The sequence below is a fragment of the Arachis hypogaea genome, chromosome 10 (genome assembly GCF_003086295.3).
Source record: "Arachis hypogaea cultivar Tifrunner chromosome 10, arahy.Tifrunner.gnm2.J5K5, whole genome shotgun sequence".
NCBI lineage: Eukaryota > Viridiplantae > Streptophyta > Magnoliopsida > Fabales > Fabaceae > Arachis > Arachis hypogaea.
The window spans coordinates 86,590,901-86,606,712 of NC_092045.1; the positions used below are offsets into that span (position 1 = coordinate 86,590,901).

General features: G+C 32.0%; 1 protein-coding gene and 1 long non-coding RNA gene across 2 annotated transcripts; one reads left to right on the forward strand and one right to left on the reverse strand.

Annotated features, from left to right (window-relative positions):
- Positions 1 to 543: 543 nt before the first annotated feature.
- LOC140175504 (uncharacterized) lies at positions 544 to 1,259 on the forward strand. Its single transcript, XR_011866322.1, has 2 exons — positions 544 to 606; positions 1,101 to 1,259. It is a non-coding gene; the product is annotated as an uncharacterized lncRNA (long non-coding RNA).
- A 6,259-nt stretch (positions 1,260 to 7,518) lies between these two features.
- On the reverse strand, positions 7,519 to 11,691 carry LOC112715854 (brassinosteroid LRR receptor kinase). The gene has a single exon (XM_025767669.3). The coding sequence runs from the start codon at positions 11,449 to 11,451 to the stop codon at positions 7,840 to 7,842; it is 3,612 nt and encodes a 1,203-aa protein (XP_025623454.1). The 5' UTR covers positions 11,452 to 11,691; the 3' UTR covers positions 7,519 to 7,839.
- Positions 11,692 to 15,812: the final 4,121 nt, after the last annotated feature.

The following is a 15,812-nucleotide window of genomic DNA, read 5'->3' on the forward strand; positions in this document are numbered from 1 at the left end:
CAGCATCTGCAGTCCTTTTCAGTCTCTGAATCAGATTTTTGCTCAGGTCCCTCAATTTCAGCCAGAAAATACCTGAAATCACAGAAAAACACACAAACTCATAGTAAAGTCCAGAAAAGTGAATTTTAACTAAAAACTAACAAAAATATACTAAAAACCAACTAGATCATACTAAAAACATACTAAAAACAGTGCCAAAAAACGTACACATTATCCGCTCATCAGTTATTAAAGTTAATTTAAGACTTTCTAGTTGGTGAAAAATATGGGGTTTTAAAAAAGATATACAGGGTATTCGATCCTGCGAGTTGTATAGAGTACTCATCTTGCGAATATACAGGCAATTCTGCCTGCGAGGTGCATAGGGCACTCAACCCTACGACGTGCACAAGGTACTCAATCATGTGAGGGTATCTCTAATGACAAGGTGTACAAGATACTCACCCTAAAAGTATATAAGAAATTCTGCTTGCGAGGTGTACAGGACACTCAACCCTGCGATACATATATATAAGAAACCTCAGAGAAAAAATGTCTGGGTTAGCTGCTGGATGTGTCGGGTTCTGGAAGTTTAACCGATACGTAAACTCATGGCCAGTAAGACAGGCATGTATCATATTACATTTGTTTTCTATTGGGTTAGGTGTGATTAAGTGTTTATGGTTTGCCTATTTGATGAATCATGTTTAACTGTTAATTGTGGTATTTGCTGTTCTTTGATTGTGTTTGCCTTGTATTATTTGTACCTGTGACTGATTCTGTTTTGAGAATGTGCGGAGATTTGTTTATATGTTGGGCTGGAGGCCGAGATTTGTTACATGTTGGACCGGAGGCTGTGAATTGATTTTGTATTAGACCGGAGGTCGTACTTGATTATGTTATGAGATATTATTTGACCTTTGAAATTCTTATATTAAAGAAGAGAACTTTGAATTTTGGATAAATAAATGTCGTGGCTTTGAAAAGGTTTATCCGAACGATGATCTTTACTTTTGAAATTCATTATTCGTCTATACATATCATCTAATGACAATTCTTAAATTCTCTACTGAGAACTTGCGATGACGATGTTCTCACCCCTTACAGACTTCTCTTTTCAGGACGAACGAAGAAGCTTACGGAGTTTTACTAAGTTCTTAGCTATGTTGTTTCTGTTTGTATACATATGTTATATATTTTCCTCGCCTTTATTAATTATATTCTTGTAAGAGGGATATGAGTCGTAATTGTAATGATAAGTATATATATGATTTTTATAAGTTACTTGTGTAAGAAGTTTTGTATGTCTGTATATGCATGTTTGTAAGAAAGAAAAACAACTTTCGGATTTTCAAAAAAAAAAAAACAGTGATACGGTTTAGAGTTAAAGGCTCCTATTTTAATATTAAATATATATAGAAGTCGCCATAATATTTTTACTATCAAAGTGGCACAGCCGAAAATGTGACATTTAAATAGTAAGGATGTTACACTTTAGATTTTTTTTGTAAAAAAAATATTCATTTTCTTTTAAATTTACGTTGTTAAAAAAAAATTTATAAAAATATCTTATATTTTATATTATATAAGGGTATTACTGTATCTTTTAAATAATTAATAATTTATTTTCAAATCTTTTAAAATTTTTAAAAGAATTAATTTTAATTAATAAAATATGTGATAATTTTTAACTAAACATGTTATAAATTATTAATATTTTATAATTTTATAATATATTATTGATATTATTTTTTTTATGTGACTGTAATATTAAAATAAAATTATTTAAAAAATTTATAATTTATAATTTATATTAATACATTTTTAAAAAATTAATTTAAATAATATATATTATTTATTTTTATAGATTAGAAAATATAATAAAAATTAATAAAAAAATTTGTTACGGCCCGGCCCAAACGCCCGACGGGTCGGCCCTGGCCCGAGCTCCACCCGGCCCGGCTCCTCGCCCTTCGAACGACTCGGACACGTGTCTTGTACGACCTGCACGCGGCTGCAGGACAATGTCCTTGGGGATATGGGCCTGTCCTCACAAGGGGCCCACAACTGACGTATATAAGGGGAAGATTGGCTCTTCCCCCGAGGTACGTCACTTTTCCACATCATTTTCCTCCGCCTGCACACTAGCTGACTTGAGCGTCGGAGTGTCTTTGCAGGTGGCCCTCCCCCTCATCCTCTCACCAGGGCAAGTGCTCGGCAGCTCGTGAAGTCTGCAACCAGCGCGATCAAGGTCAGGGCGTTCTCACTCTTTCACCCGTGAATCCTACCTGTCCGGAACCCGACAACAGCACAAAATTTATCTAAAATTCGATCCCGTTATGTTAAAATTTTCGAATCTATCTCTAATTGGGTAAATTCTACCAAAATGCATGTTAATCAATTTCATTACATTACACTGTTGACAGATTAGGCAACAATCTTTCTATAACTTCACATGAAGATTGTCCCTGTAGGCTCTCTAGCTGACAAGAACAAAAATGGAAAGGCAAAAAAAAAAGGAAAAAGAATGTATAAGACAAACTAGGATATAAATTTATATATAGCTATTTTTAACTAATAATTTTATAAGAAAAACAAAAAAAAAACCAAAATTTAGTTTATTTAGTATTCATTAATTGTCGCGATAATTAATAAATATTAAATAATGTAAATTTTGACTATTTTTACTTTTTAACTAATTTTCTTTAATTATCAAACATTTTTATAAAAGATATAGATAAATAACTCTTAAAAGTTTTTATCAAAATTGCCATATGATTTTATTCCATCTTGCAATTTCAGTTATATATATGCAGATGAAAACTTTGAAGGATTAATAATCAAATTAATTTTTAAAAAATAAGACGTTTTTTAAATTTATTTTTAAAATATTTTTTAATTAAATTAATTTTTTAAATATTACAAATTAATTATATTTGTCCTTCAGTTTAATAATTTTTATCAATAATTAATGATATAAAACGTTAATTGAAAATTAAATACGTACTAAATATATTTATAAAAATATATTAATTTAATTAATTTCTTCAATTATATAAATTCTATTTCGAATATACTCTAACAATTAAATTGATAAATTTTTATAAATTTATTTAATTAACATCTAATTAGACATGTTAAATATAATGTATACTAATAATTAAAATTTAACATTATTAATAATTGATGAAAATTATTAATAAAGTGATTAAAAGACAAATTCAATTAACTTGTAACTTTTGAAAAATTAATTTAATTAATAAATTTTTTTAAAGATAAATTTAAAAAATTATCCATTTTTCAAGGACTAGTTTACCCAAATTCTAAATGTTGTGACTTTCGACCAATAGTAGCAACGGAAACCACACTCCCTTCACTGTACACGTTTTACATTCACATTAAAATTATAAAGAATCTTATTTTTAACACTTAAAAAATTAAAATCATAAAACAAGCTGTAAATTCACACCCTTCCCTTCTTCTGGTACTACACTGCACCATTGCATTTTGTCGACATATCCTTGTTCTTCAGTTTGGACCCCCCCCCCTCCCCCCTTTTCTCTTTTCTCTCTCCTCTTTTCATTTTCATTTTTATTTCTCATGTCACACTTCTCACTGTAAAAAAATTTATTTTAAGGTGTTGTTTAATTTACTTTTGCCTGTCAAATTTGTGTTGATAAATATCTGTTGACTACAAACTGATGACTGTATTATGGAATGAATCTTACTGCATGAAAATATTTTCTCAACAAAAACTACACATAAACAAAATAAAAACTGAAAATGGTATTTAGTTTATTCGAATAATAAGCTATTTATAATAATTCTTTTATTTACGAAATCAGTTGCACACTTTTATTTTCCTTTTCTTTCCGTTAATATTCAATATTTTTTAATTGAAAATTAGTAAATCTATTTTTGTTTAAATTTTAAAAATAATTTATAAAATTAAAGTCAATATATATATATATAAATTTTTTGAAATATTTTAAAATATTAATATTTTAAATAATTTTAATTATTAATTTCAATTAATATATATCATATATATTTTTTATAATTAAAATTAAGTTTAATCACTCTATTCTTATAGTTTTATAAAATTTTTAATTAAATTCTTATATTTTTTTTAATTGAGTCTTTGTATTAATTTTTTTAATTAAAATTTTATATTTTTTTATTTGAATTTTTATACTAATTTTTTTAATTAAATTTTTATATAATTAAACTAATTATTATCAAAAAAAATTAATTAAAAAAATTAATATAAAAATATAATTAAAAAATATATAAAAATTTAATTAAAATTTTTATAAAATCATAAGAACTAATAAAATAATTCAACCTTACTTAAAATTAAGGACTAACATCACTAGAATAACTGTTTTTAGAATATTTGAAATCCTTTCCATAGATATAAGGTGGGACCCGAAAAGCGACTGCATGGTATTGCAAAGGCGAGGTTGTAACTTGTAAGGCTGTATGCTTCGTTTTCCGACATATCTAGTTGGCCCATTGGCCCACGTGTCAAATATTTAACAAGCGCGTGTGTTTCTGAATTCTGATAGCTCTCACAACCACACCAATCTTCCAATCAGCACAACCACCCTTCCTATTTCAACTTGCTTTAAACCTACTAGTTTTCTTTTTTTTTTTTAAGGGTATTTTTCGTCAAACCTCAAAACTAATCTTTTTCATTTATAGCCACCTCAATATCAAGATAGTTAGGTCAAAAGTTTTAAGATTTTTTTATATTTAAAATGTAGTTTAAATCTTTAATATTTTGTTAAAAATATATATTTCTTTTATTTATATCCTTTTTAATCTATCATATTCCATAGTCTAAAGTCTAACAAATTAAAATCTAATTCATCACAAATCTAAATTCTATTTAAGAATCTTTTACTAATTAATAAATTATTGCATATATACAGAATTTTTAAACGAATGAATAAACTTGTAAACCATGTCATGTAATTATAATGCTACCGGCTGCTGTTTCTTCTAAGTTCTAAATACTTTAATTTCGTCGAATCAAATTCTATATTTACTTTTGGGTCAAACCACCCCATAATCCCATATGCGCCTGTCACACTTCAATAACACATGCTTTCGTTGCGTTGATCCAACAATATAGCAACTACTTCCAATTATATTCCACGGATCAATATCATACGATTCCCTGTCCTTTTTTCTTTTCATATTTTCAAAAGGGGCATAACCACTTTCCGTGATTGATTTTTCTTGCTACGTTTTTGTTCTGTCTACGTTGTTTCACTTGCTGAAGGAACAAGACTATTGGAATTTGGAACACTAGCTTTTACCCTTATTTAATTTCTTACCGTGGATCATATATGGGGTGGTTCAAAACTAAAAAAGCATACCTTTACTTACAGGATTCCTAGGGGAATATCCCGAATAATAATAATTGGTGGGTAATTTAATTAACCGTGCCCTATGTATGTGCTTTCATAGCTACACAAGCATCGAAAGTTACAAAGAATCTTACTAAAGATATTGGTTATTAAGGTTATTAGCAAAACTCAATTATATATTTAAATCTAGTGACATTATAGAGGGACTAAAAGTGTTTCCAACTCTTTCAGAGATGTGTAACCCAGACAATGGAACAAGAAACAGACAGCAGATGAACACAAATAAAATAAAAATAGAAAGAGGAAAACAAAAAGCAACATTAATTATGCGCAAACTATTAAGTCTGAGTCTCTGAGCTATGAAAGTACCACTGATAATATAACGGGTGATGAGTATTTAATATAGCAACTAGGAGGAGGTTTCCTTTGTGCTTCAAAATTACTATATACATGTACATAATAAATGCTACTACATTGTTTCCTTCAGATTCTTTGCTATTTTAATTTCATCACTATGTATATTCAAATCAAAGAATTGTGTTCAAAACTCTCTTTTCTTATCCAAATGTGTCCCCCCCAATTCATATTTCAAAGTGTTTACATTGATAAAGGAAATATCATAAATAAATGTTTTTCCCTCTCATGCAAAGGGACACACACAAAAAGTTAAAGTGCACATGTAACCTTGATACATTTAAACGGAATGAGAACCCTTGTTATATACATATTATTAGTACGGGTAATTTATTTAAAATATTTGTCTTCGTCTACTACTGGATACCATACTTTGCAGTTGAATTTTTATTTATTTGTATGTTGATGTGTATATTAGTAGATGGCCACTAGAGGGGCACATTGCCCCAGTCACAGAGAAAGTAATTATTTTACCGCATCTATGATCAATATCACGTGCATTGCACGACATTCATGGAAACAACAGACAAAATGTATTCATTTACTTCTTTTATTTTGTTAATCAGAAATGAGAAATTACTCATGAGTTGGAGATTCTTGGTAATTATTATGAAAAATACTAAATTCGTGTGTAAAAGGTTTGCAATTATGACTCTTGGGACCCTTTTTTTTCAACCCTCATAAGTGTTGTTGGTACTACTGGATACTGTAGTAAGTGTGGGCAAGTTGTGAGCTTCTTAATCTGTTGTTATTATGTTATTGTGGTCCGAACTGTTAACAAATTAATCATCCAAAAATCCTATGACAATAATTACCGCAGCATTCTGTTTGCATAGGTCAAGTTTTGGTCCAGCACTCTCATGCTTTCATCTTTTCATAACTTACTTTTTGGTCCTAATCTTTTTTCTTTTAAGAAATACTTGAGTGGCTTATTTTACGATATCATGTTAATTTATAATACATTTATCAAATTATTGCCATGCGGCATAACTTGGGAGTATATTTTAGTTTAAAAAATAAAAGAAAATCTTTTGTAATTTTCTGTCAAGTTGCAAAAAGCAGGGTTATCAAGCATTTAATTTTGAGGTTGATCCAAGAAAACGTGCACGCTTAAAAGAAAGACACGGATGGCTAAACCGAATGAATAGCAGCAATTTCTAAATTCAATTGGCATATCTAATCTACCTGTTCTTTTTGGTTTGGAGTGAAGAAAATTCACGAATGAAAAAAAATTGATGTGAAAGTAACAGTTGTATAGTACTAGTAGCACGCAGATAGATGCTACAATAAATATGGACAGCCTATAATGTTGACTCCTAAGATGCGTGAAATTAATTAGGCCAAAATTATTTAATCGAACTCAAGAAGATTACTATTACTGTTAATTAGCATATGGTGATGCTTTTTCCCTATAGAGTCCTTTAACTAGCAAACAAAATAAGAAGCGTCAGAAGGGTCAGAATAATATTTGAAAAGCGCAGGGAATGAATTTTCGCCATTAAGAAAAATGATGTTATGTATGTTCATTTTAAAGAAATGTTATGTAATCTCATATTGGAGCAAAATTTGGTGTTGATCAAATAGGGGAAAAACAAAACGAACAGAGGCTAAAAGAAAGGGCCAAAAGATCCTCCACTTAGTCACCATCACTCACTGATGTCTCAGATTCAAACAGAAACCTTTTTCAGGGTTTATATCCGAAAGTACTTGCAAAATAGAAAGAAAAAGAAAAGAAAGAAAGAAACATAGGTGGTAATAACAGGTAACAACTGAAAATGTTTATATACAAGTTAAACAACTGTTTATACGTATAAAAAATAACGAGACTACATACATCAAAAGATCCCAGAAAATCCCAGTCTATTATCTGCTTTCTCCTCTCTTTATCTGAAAATGAATTGAATGAGGTTAAGAAGAAGGAAAAGGAAAAACTTTTGAAGGGGCTGAGTTCTGTTGTATCATCCTCATCATCATCTCCTGCTTTTCTTTCTTCTTTCCTTTTGTTTGTTCCAACAAAGACAAAAGATTAAAGACTCCGGAATCTTGCCTAGTGCCTAATACAATCCAATTCTCATGGTGCTTCTTTAATGCTCATTTCTACCATTTCAATTGTACTGAAACTTTCATCATCTGTGACTATTGTGGATTGTGAATCAACCCCTGAACCTGCTTGAATCTCCTTGAACATGGCCATGACCTGAATCATTGTTGGTCTTCTCCAAGGCCTATCATCCAAACAAGCACATGCAACCTTCAAGTGCTGAAGAAGCTCAATCTCTAGGCTTGGCTCTTCCTTCATCAACTCAGGGTCAAAAACATCGCTTATCTTCAACTTTGCATGCTGTTTCACCCACCCCACAAGATTATTATCACCAAAATCAGCTGAATCTGTTGGCCTTTTCCCTGTTAGAAGCTCCAACAAAACCACGCCATAACTATAGACATCACCTTTAGTTGAGCATCTAAAGCTTTGATAGTACTCTGGAGGCACATAACCCGGTGTTCCTGCCAGTGTGCTAACACTCAAATGTGTATCCATTGCACTCATTAGTCTTGCCATTCCGAAATCGGAGACTCTTGCTTCGAGATTCTCATCTAGCAACACATTGCTCGACTTCATGTCTCTATGAATGATGTGAGGGATGCAATTGTGGTGAAGGAAAGCCAATCCCCTAGCCGCGCCAATTGCGATTTTTCTCCTCACTGCCCAATTCAACTTGATGCCGGCTTTCTTCTGATCGTGCAGAACATCTTCAAGGCTTCCATATTTCATGTAGTCATATACCAAGAGCCTTTCTTCCCCAACCTTGCAGTATCCAAGAAGAGGAACAAGGTTCCTGTGCTTGATTTTCCCAATGGTTTCCATTTCAGCAGTGAATTCTCTATCTCCTTGTCCACTTACATGAATCAGTTTCTTGATGGCAACAAGGCTTCCATCCTTCAACTGAGCCTTATACACATCACCAAACCCTCCAGAGCCAATAAGACTATCATTGTGGAACCCATTGGTGGCTTCCAGAAGATCTCCAAATGTAAGCTTCCTTAGAGGCTTCTCGAATGTGGCGAGGTTTATACTCAGAGCTTCCCGGGCACTTGTCAATTTCCAGCCACCATTGGCAGTGCCGGAATGCGAATTTCCTTCCACATAGGCCTCGAGCGCCGCTTCCTTTTTCTTCCTCCTCTTCCTAGCCTCAATGGCGATAATCATCAGACCAAATATGCAGAAGAGGGAGAATAGCAAGCCCATGGCCACACTCCCTGCAAGAGACGCCTGCTTCTTGTTATTAGACTTCTGATTCTGAGCACCACCGAGACCTGAGTCGGCAGTGCAGGGAGGAAGAGGCACTCCACAGAGACCAGAATTGTTCTGGAATCTTGTCGCCGGAAAGGTGTCGAATTGACCGGACTCGGGAATCAACCCGGCCAAGAAGTTGTTAGAAAAATCAATCTCTGTTAACAGGGAGAGACTAGTCAAGCTCTGTGGAATGGAGCCTTGGAGCCTATTGTGGGAGAGATCAAGAATGTTGAGGTTCTTCATGCTGCCAAGCTCTTGAGGAATGCTACCAGAAATGTTATTATGCCCCAAATTGAGAATGTAGAGATAGTACATTACACCAATCTCCTTAGGAATCGTACCAGACAACATGTTGTGAGAAATGTCCAAGAAGATCATGGAACCATTATGGTTAAACGTTGGCTGAAGCTTACCTCCATAGACCCTGGTGAAGTTGCAGGGGTTCTTTGTTGAAATCCTGTTGAGCTGCTTCTGGCTGATCCCCGCAAACTCCAGCAAGTTCCCGGCGCCATGGCACTCCTTGCTCCCATCATTCTTTATGTAAACATAAGTCTTCCCACTGATGAAATTTACCGCAATCTTCCCCGACTGCTTGAAAAGCTCGGGCGGGATTGCTCCGGTCAGCTTATTGGTGTTGAGATCCAACCAAATCAGGCTGTGGCAGTCGCCCAGCTCTGGCGGAATGCTGCCGGAGAATGAGTTGTTGCTAAGCTTCAAGATCGCCAAATTCGAAAGCTTTCCAATCCAGGAAGGGATCTCCCCCGTGAGCATGTTGTTTGAAAGGGAAATCCAATTCAACTGCGTGCAGTTGCTTAAACCGGCAGGGATACTTCCTGTTAGCTCATTGAAGTCCAGGATCAAATTCTGTAGCGTCTTTATGTTACCCAGCTCCTGCGGAATCTCACCAGTCAGCTGGTTCAGCCATATGATCAAGTCTCGGAGGTTGGAGAGTGACCCCAAAGTGGAAGGGATACTTCCATTCAGGTAGTTGAAGCTCAAATCCAATCCCACTAGGTTAGAACAGTTGCTGAGAGTGGACGGAATAGAACCCGTGAAGTGATTATTCTGTAGGAACAGTTCCTTCAAACGATTCCTAGGATCTTGACATAGCCACTTTGGGATTGTACCATAGAAATTGTTCGAACTCAGATCTAAGGATTCTAAACTCACCATCTCCGTCAATGACTCTGGGAGCAACCCTTCGAACTGGTTGAACCCAACAGAAAGCTCCTTCAACCCCTCCATTTTCACAAAAATCTCAATCGGTAACTCACCGGTAAATCTGTTAGCCGATATATCGAACGAGATGAGAGACGAACACAACGTGAACTCGTGGGGAACTGGACCCGTGAGGTTATTGGACGAGAGATCGAGTTCAACAAGCGTAGAGCAGAGACCTTCCGCCATGGCGACCGGAATCTGACCGGTAAAGTGATTGCCGGAGAGGTAAAGAAACTGGAGCGAACCGGTGGGGAGTGAGGGAACAGGGCCGGAGAACTGGTTACCGGAGACGTTGAGATAAACAAGTTCGGTGCAGGAGGAGACGACACGTGTAATGTCGCCGAAGTACTTGTTGGCAGAGAGGTCGAGGTGTTGGAGGGAGGAGCAATCGCCGAGGGAGGGAATGGCGACGGAGAAGTTGTTGGAGGAGAGGTCTAAATGCTGGAGGCTCCGGCAACTGGAGAAGTCGGTTACCCCGGTGAGCTTGTTGGACTTGAGGTTGAGCGTGCGGAGACCTGTACAGCCAGTGGAGAGGATCCAAGGGAGGACGTTGGGGCCGGTGAGTTTGTTATAGGAGAGGTCTACTACTTTGAGGAAGTTACCGGTTCGGAGTGTCCATTTGGGAGAACCGTTAGCGGGGAACTCGAGGAGGTTGTTGGAGAGGTTCAGGGATTGGAGCGCGTTGCACGACGACAGGAACGACATGTCGTTTAGGGACCCTGAGATTGCGTTTTGAGAGAGATCTATGGTGGTTAGGGAGGAGGAGCACGAGTTTGAAGGGGAGGGAATGGGGCCAGTAAGGTTGGCGGATTTCAGGGACAGCACCTGCAGGTGGTCCAGTGGCAGGAGGAAGGTTGCCACGGCGGTGAGGTTGGTGGTGAGTGGGACGGAGGATAGGTCTATGCTTGTCACTGAGGCGCCGGCGCCGGCGGTAGTGGTGCAGGTGATGCCGGTGAAGGAACAGGGGTTGGTGTTGGGGAGCCAGTTGGAAAGGAGGGAAGGGTTTGGGAGAGTGGCTTTGAAGCTGAGGAGTTGATGAGTTGGGTCTCGCGGAGGAGAAGAGGGTGAAGACGATGCCACTGCCACTTGTACGGAAAGCACTCCGATGAGGAAAACAAAGACAGAGACAGAGAGAGAGGTGTTGCGAGTGTAGAGTGTAGGTTTCATGTTTTTTGTTGAGCTTGAGAGATAGAGAGAGAAGTTTGTGTGTATTGTGTATGGGCTTATCTAGGTAGCTGGGATTAGGGTCTGAGCTCTGCCATTAGCGAGAGAAAGAGCTCCCAGAAGCTCTGGTCTAAGAGAGAGAGAGTGTGTTGGGAGATTTGAGATGTGAATATTAGAGAAAGAAAGAGAGTCAAAAGTCTAAGTAAGGATGGTGAGAAGGGTATTTATCAAGTTGAGGAGTGGACAGTGGACACACACAGCTGTTGCTCACATGTCATATGCCATGTGAGGCTCTCTCTCTCTCTTGTCTCAATATTTTTTTTTTACTACCACACCCAGTCACCCGCACCCGCACCGCACCTTCTCTTTTTTAATGATTTCCATTGTTTGCTATTTCAGTATTTCCACATACTCACAATTACAGTATACGATTGATGGTTCGCTGATAAAAAAAATTCCAAAATACTAGCAACAAATTAATTTTTAAAAGTTTAAAAATACGATAAAAATAATTAAATATTAAATATATATTTTAAAAATAAAATTTTGATATAAATTTTTATAATTATTATTAAAAGAATAAGATTTTTTTACTCTTAAAATTTTAAATAATTTTATGTTAAATAATTTTTTTAATTTATTATAAATGAATATATTTTTTAAAAAATAAAAAATATAAAAATCAAATTTTATTTTAATTTTTTTATATATCTTTTAAATATTTATTCAAATATTATAAAAAAATCAAATTAAAAAGAATAAGTTATTTATTAAATATAATATTAATTATTTTTATTACACTTTTAGATTATTAAAAAATATTTTATTGATAATATTTCATAGGCTTTTTGATCTTTGTGTAACAGATTGATAGCTAACATTTACCATCATTAATCATTAATAATACTACTAATGTTACGTGTTCCAACTTAATGACTAATAATGCTTAATGCTTGAGCTTACTTAAAAGCGGCGCTAGTAAAGCTCCAGTAGGAAACACTGTAGTACTAGCAGTAATATTATTTTGACTAACTAAAAAAGACGCATTTAAGTTAACATCATCATAAAAACACACAAGCGTGCATTGCCATGCCTACTTGTTCTACCTACTTAAGGATCTTGTCAAGTCAATTCGTTATTATTGATTTTATCATTTCATCTCCGTTGGTTTCCCTTTTATCCTCCTTAAAATTTCTCAAATGTACCAAAGCATTTATCTTTAACTATATTTTTGTTTTAGTTTTATTTTATAAAATTTTACATTAATGAGTGTTTTATAATAATCTCTTTTTTTTGTTGAAAATATGAGGCAGGAAAAATTATACTAGTCATCATGTAAGAATATAGTATATAGTGTGAGGTTGGAGAAAATTCATTCACATATAATTGTAAGAGTTGAGGATTTTAATTAATTTTTAAGTTTTTTTCGAAAAATCTTTTTCTGTTGATTTATATATTTTGTAAAATAATGTTTCAAGAAAGAAATTTTCATATTATTTATTCTTTTCTAAGATTTGTATAAAAAATTAATTATAATATGATTTTCCTTTTTTTGTATTATTTCCAACTCTCTCTTTGTAAGTTTTTCATTGATTTAACTCTTTTTTTCCTCATAATTATCTGATTCATTAATTTTTTAAAAAATAATTAAAAATCTTAACTCATTCTTTTAATTATTTATCTAATTTTTAAGTAAAATAATTGAATTTTTTATATTTTTTAAAGTATATATATATATATATATATATATATATATATACTTGAAAGAAGAAAAATTGTTATATATATAAATTAAAATTAAATAATTAAAAATTTTAATTCATCTTTTTAATTATCATCCTAATACTTTTTATATAAAAAGTAAAATTAAATAATTAAGAATCTTAATTCATCTTTTTAGTTATGATCCTAATATTCAAAAGAGTATATATATTAAATTTTAATTCTTTTAATTTTTTATAAATAAAATAATTAATTTTTTATTTATTCTATCGTACCTTGAACAATTAATTGTGTTATCAAAATTGATCATGTACCAAAATTAAAAACTATTATTATAGAATTAAGGAATATTATATATATTGATTGCACTTGTAATACAACATACTCCCTTCAAAATACGTTTTCATTAGTGAATTAACAGTACTAATATGTTATTAATTCACCTTTATTTTTATTAAATAATAATAATAAAATATAGGATTTTAAATATTTTGATGGAATAGAAAGTACCTGCTATTATATAAAAGGCTTGATATTATAAAGAGTACGTAATTGATATTTTTATTTTTTATTTGTTATTATTATTATTTTTTTAATAAATTTTTTTATGTGATGTTGAGTGATTTTTTTAATTGATCAGTTTAATTAATAATTTTAAATTTAAATATATAAAAAATAATTTTAAAATATATAATAACTAAAATAACCAATTAAAGTATAATATATAATCAAAATTAAGTATAATTGATTTTTCATGAAACTAAAATAAATTGATGATGGTAGTGACGGAAATAGAAAAAAAACTGAGTGGGCATATAAAACCTCGTGATGGCAGTAGAATAGAGAATGATCAGTTTTTACAGTTATTTATTGGATCTTTTTAATTTCTCATCGTCTCCTGTCAACCGTTGTGTGGATTCGACATTCTTTGGTCTAGGTTTCACAGTTTTTGTTAGTCATCCCCACACTACTTAACATCCGGTCTTAACTTACTCTCTTATTCTATCAACTTCCACGTACTCACATTACTTGTTACCTGATCTCACTCACTCTAATTTATTATTATTTATTTTATTTTTAAACAAAAAATTTTTAAATTAAAATATTAGTAGGTTGCTTAAAATAGTTTCTTAATATTAACCAAAATCATAGGAATTATTTTTTTATGAAAAACATGATAAATATTTTTATTAAAGATTTTATCATTCTATAAATTAACTAAATTCACTATAGAAACACATTTAAAAGAAATATTAAGGAATTATCATTTTTCTTAAATTAATGCTAATTAATTTTTATTTTTATTAAAAATAATATTTTCACACAAATTAATTTATCTAAAATCTAGAGAAAATTTGTTGTTGTTGAATAAGGTTAAGGGTGAAGAGGTGTCTGGGTGTCAGTTTGTGACGATCTTCTCTTTCTTATCTCAGCAAAAATGAATTAGCACTTGACAGATGAAACTATAAACATAAACACAATAAAATAAACAAAAGAGAAAAATCTTTTACACACTCAACTCACTCCGTTTGCAATCAAATGGGTCCACACTCCACACCTCAAACAGGGATGGATTCACAAGATGGGGCCATACTCAATGGTCAGCATGAATAAATGGGCACTGAAAATTGGGAAAAAAGGTTTGGGTTTGTTCCATGAAACAACAAAAGAAAAGAAAACCCAAATAACAATTATTATCATTTTAAAAAAAATTATGATGAAGGTGATGATTATGATGTGGCGGGGTCTCAGGCTGCAATCAACACGTGCTTCTGTCCAGTGTGATGACGTGTCCCTCGCCATAGTATTTATCCGTCCGTTCCTTCTTTCTTCTTTGACTGCTCCGTCACCGACACGTTGGCCAACTTCACCTTCTTCCTCCTTCCACTTTTATTAGTTTATCTCAACTTCTTGCATTGTGTGAGAAAGAATAATGTGAGATTATTGTTTCCCTGAAATATAAATACATAATATACCAAAATTAATATCTAACATTTTAAATTATTTTATATTTACAATATATACACATTTATATACATTTAAAACATTTAAATTCTGTATCTTAATTGAATATAAAGAGACTATGCCATTTAAGTTATTACTTGTGTTTAACTTTTGCATTTAATTAATAAATTAAAAAATTAATTAACATTCTATCAATATTATTCAATCTCATTTACTATAAGAGATACCAAAAATAATTATCAAAATTCTTAAGTTTTTTTTATAGTTATACTTTATAAATAAATATTTTTTTAATATTATTATTAGTACTCTTTGTTAAATTTTAATTTTTATCAATTTTTTATTTATTTTTTTATTAATAGTATGAATATTTTTGTTTAGAGTTTTTTTTATGTTCACTTATGTATATTTTTATATTTTTTAATAGAATTTATAGTATTCATTGTTCATGTAAATTTTTTTAATTATTTTTATTAATATATATTTTTATTTAATTTTGTATATTTTTTACTATGTATTTCTAAATTAGTATATATTTTATTTATTATTGTTAATTTTTATAATACAAATTTTATTAAAAAGATATAATTAATACAAAAAATATTAAAAAAAGTACTAACAAATTATAATCAAAAGAGTACTAAATTTCAATACATAAATTTAAATTCTTTTCAAAA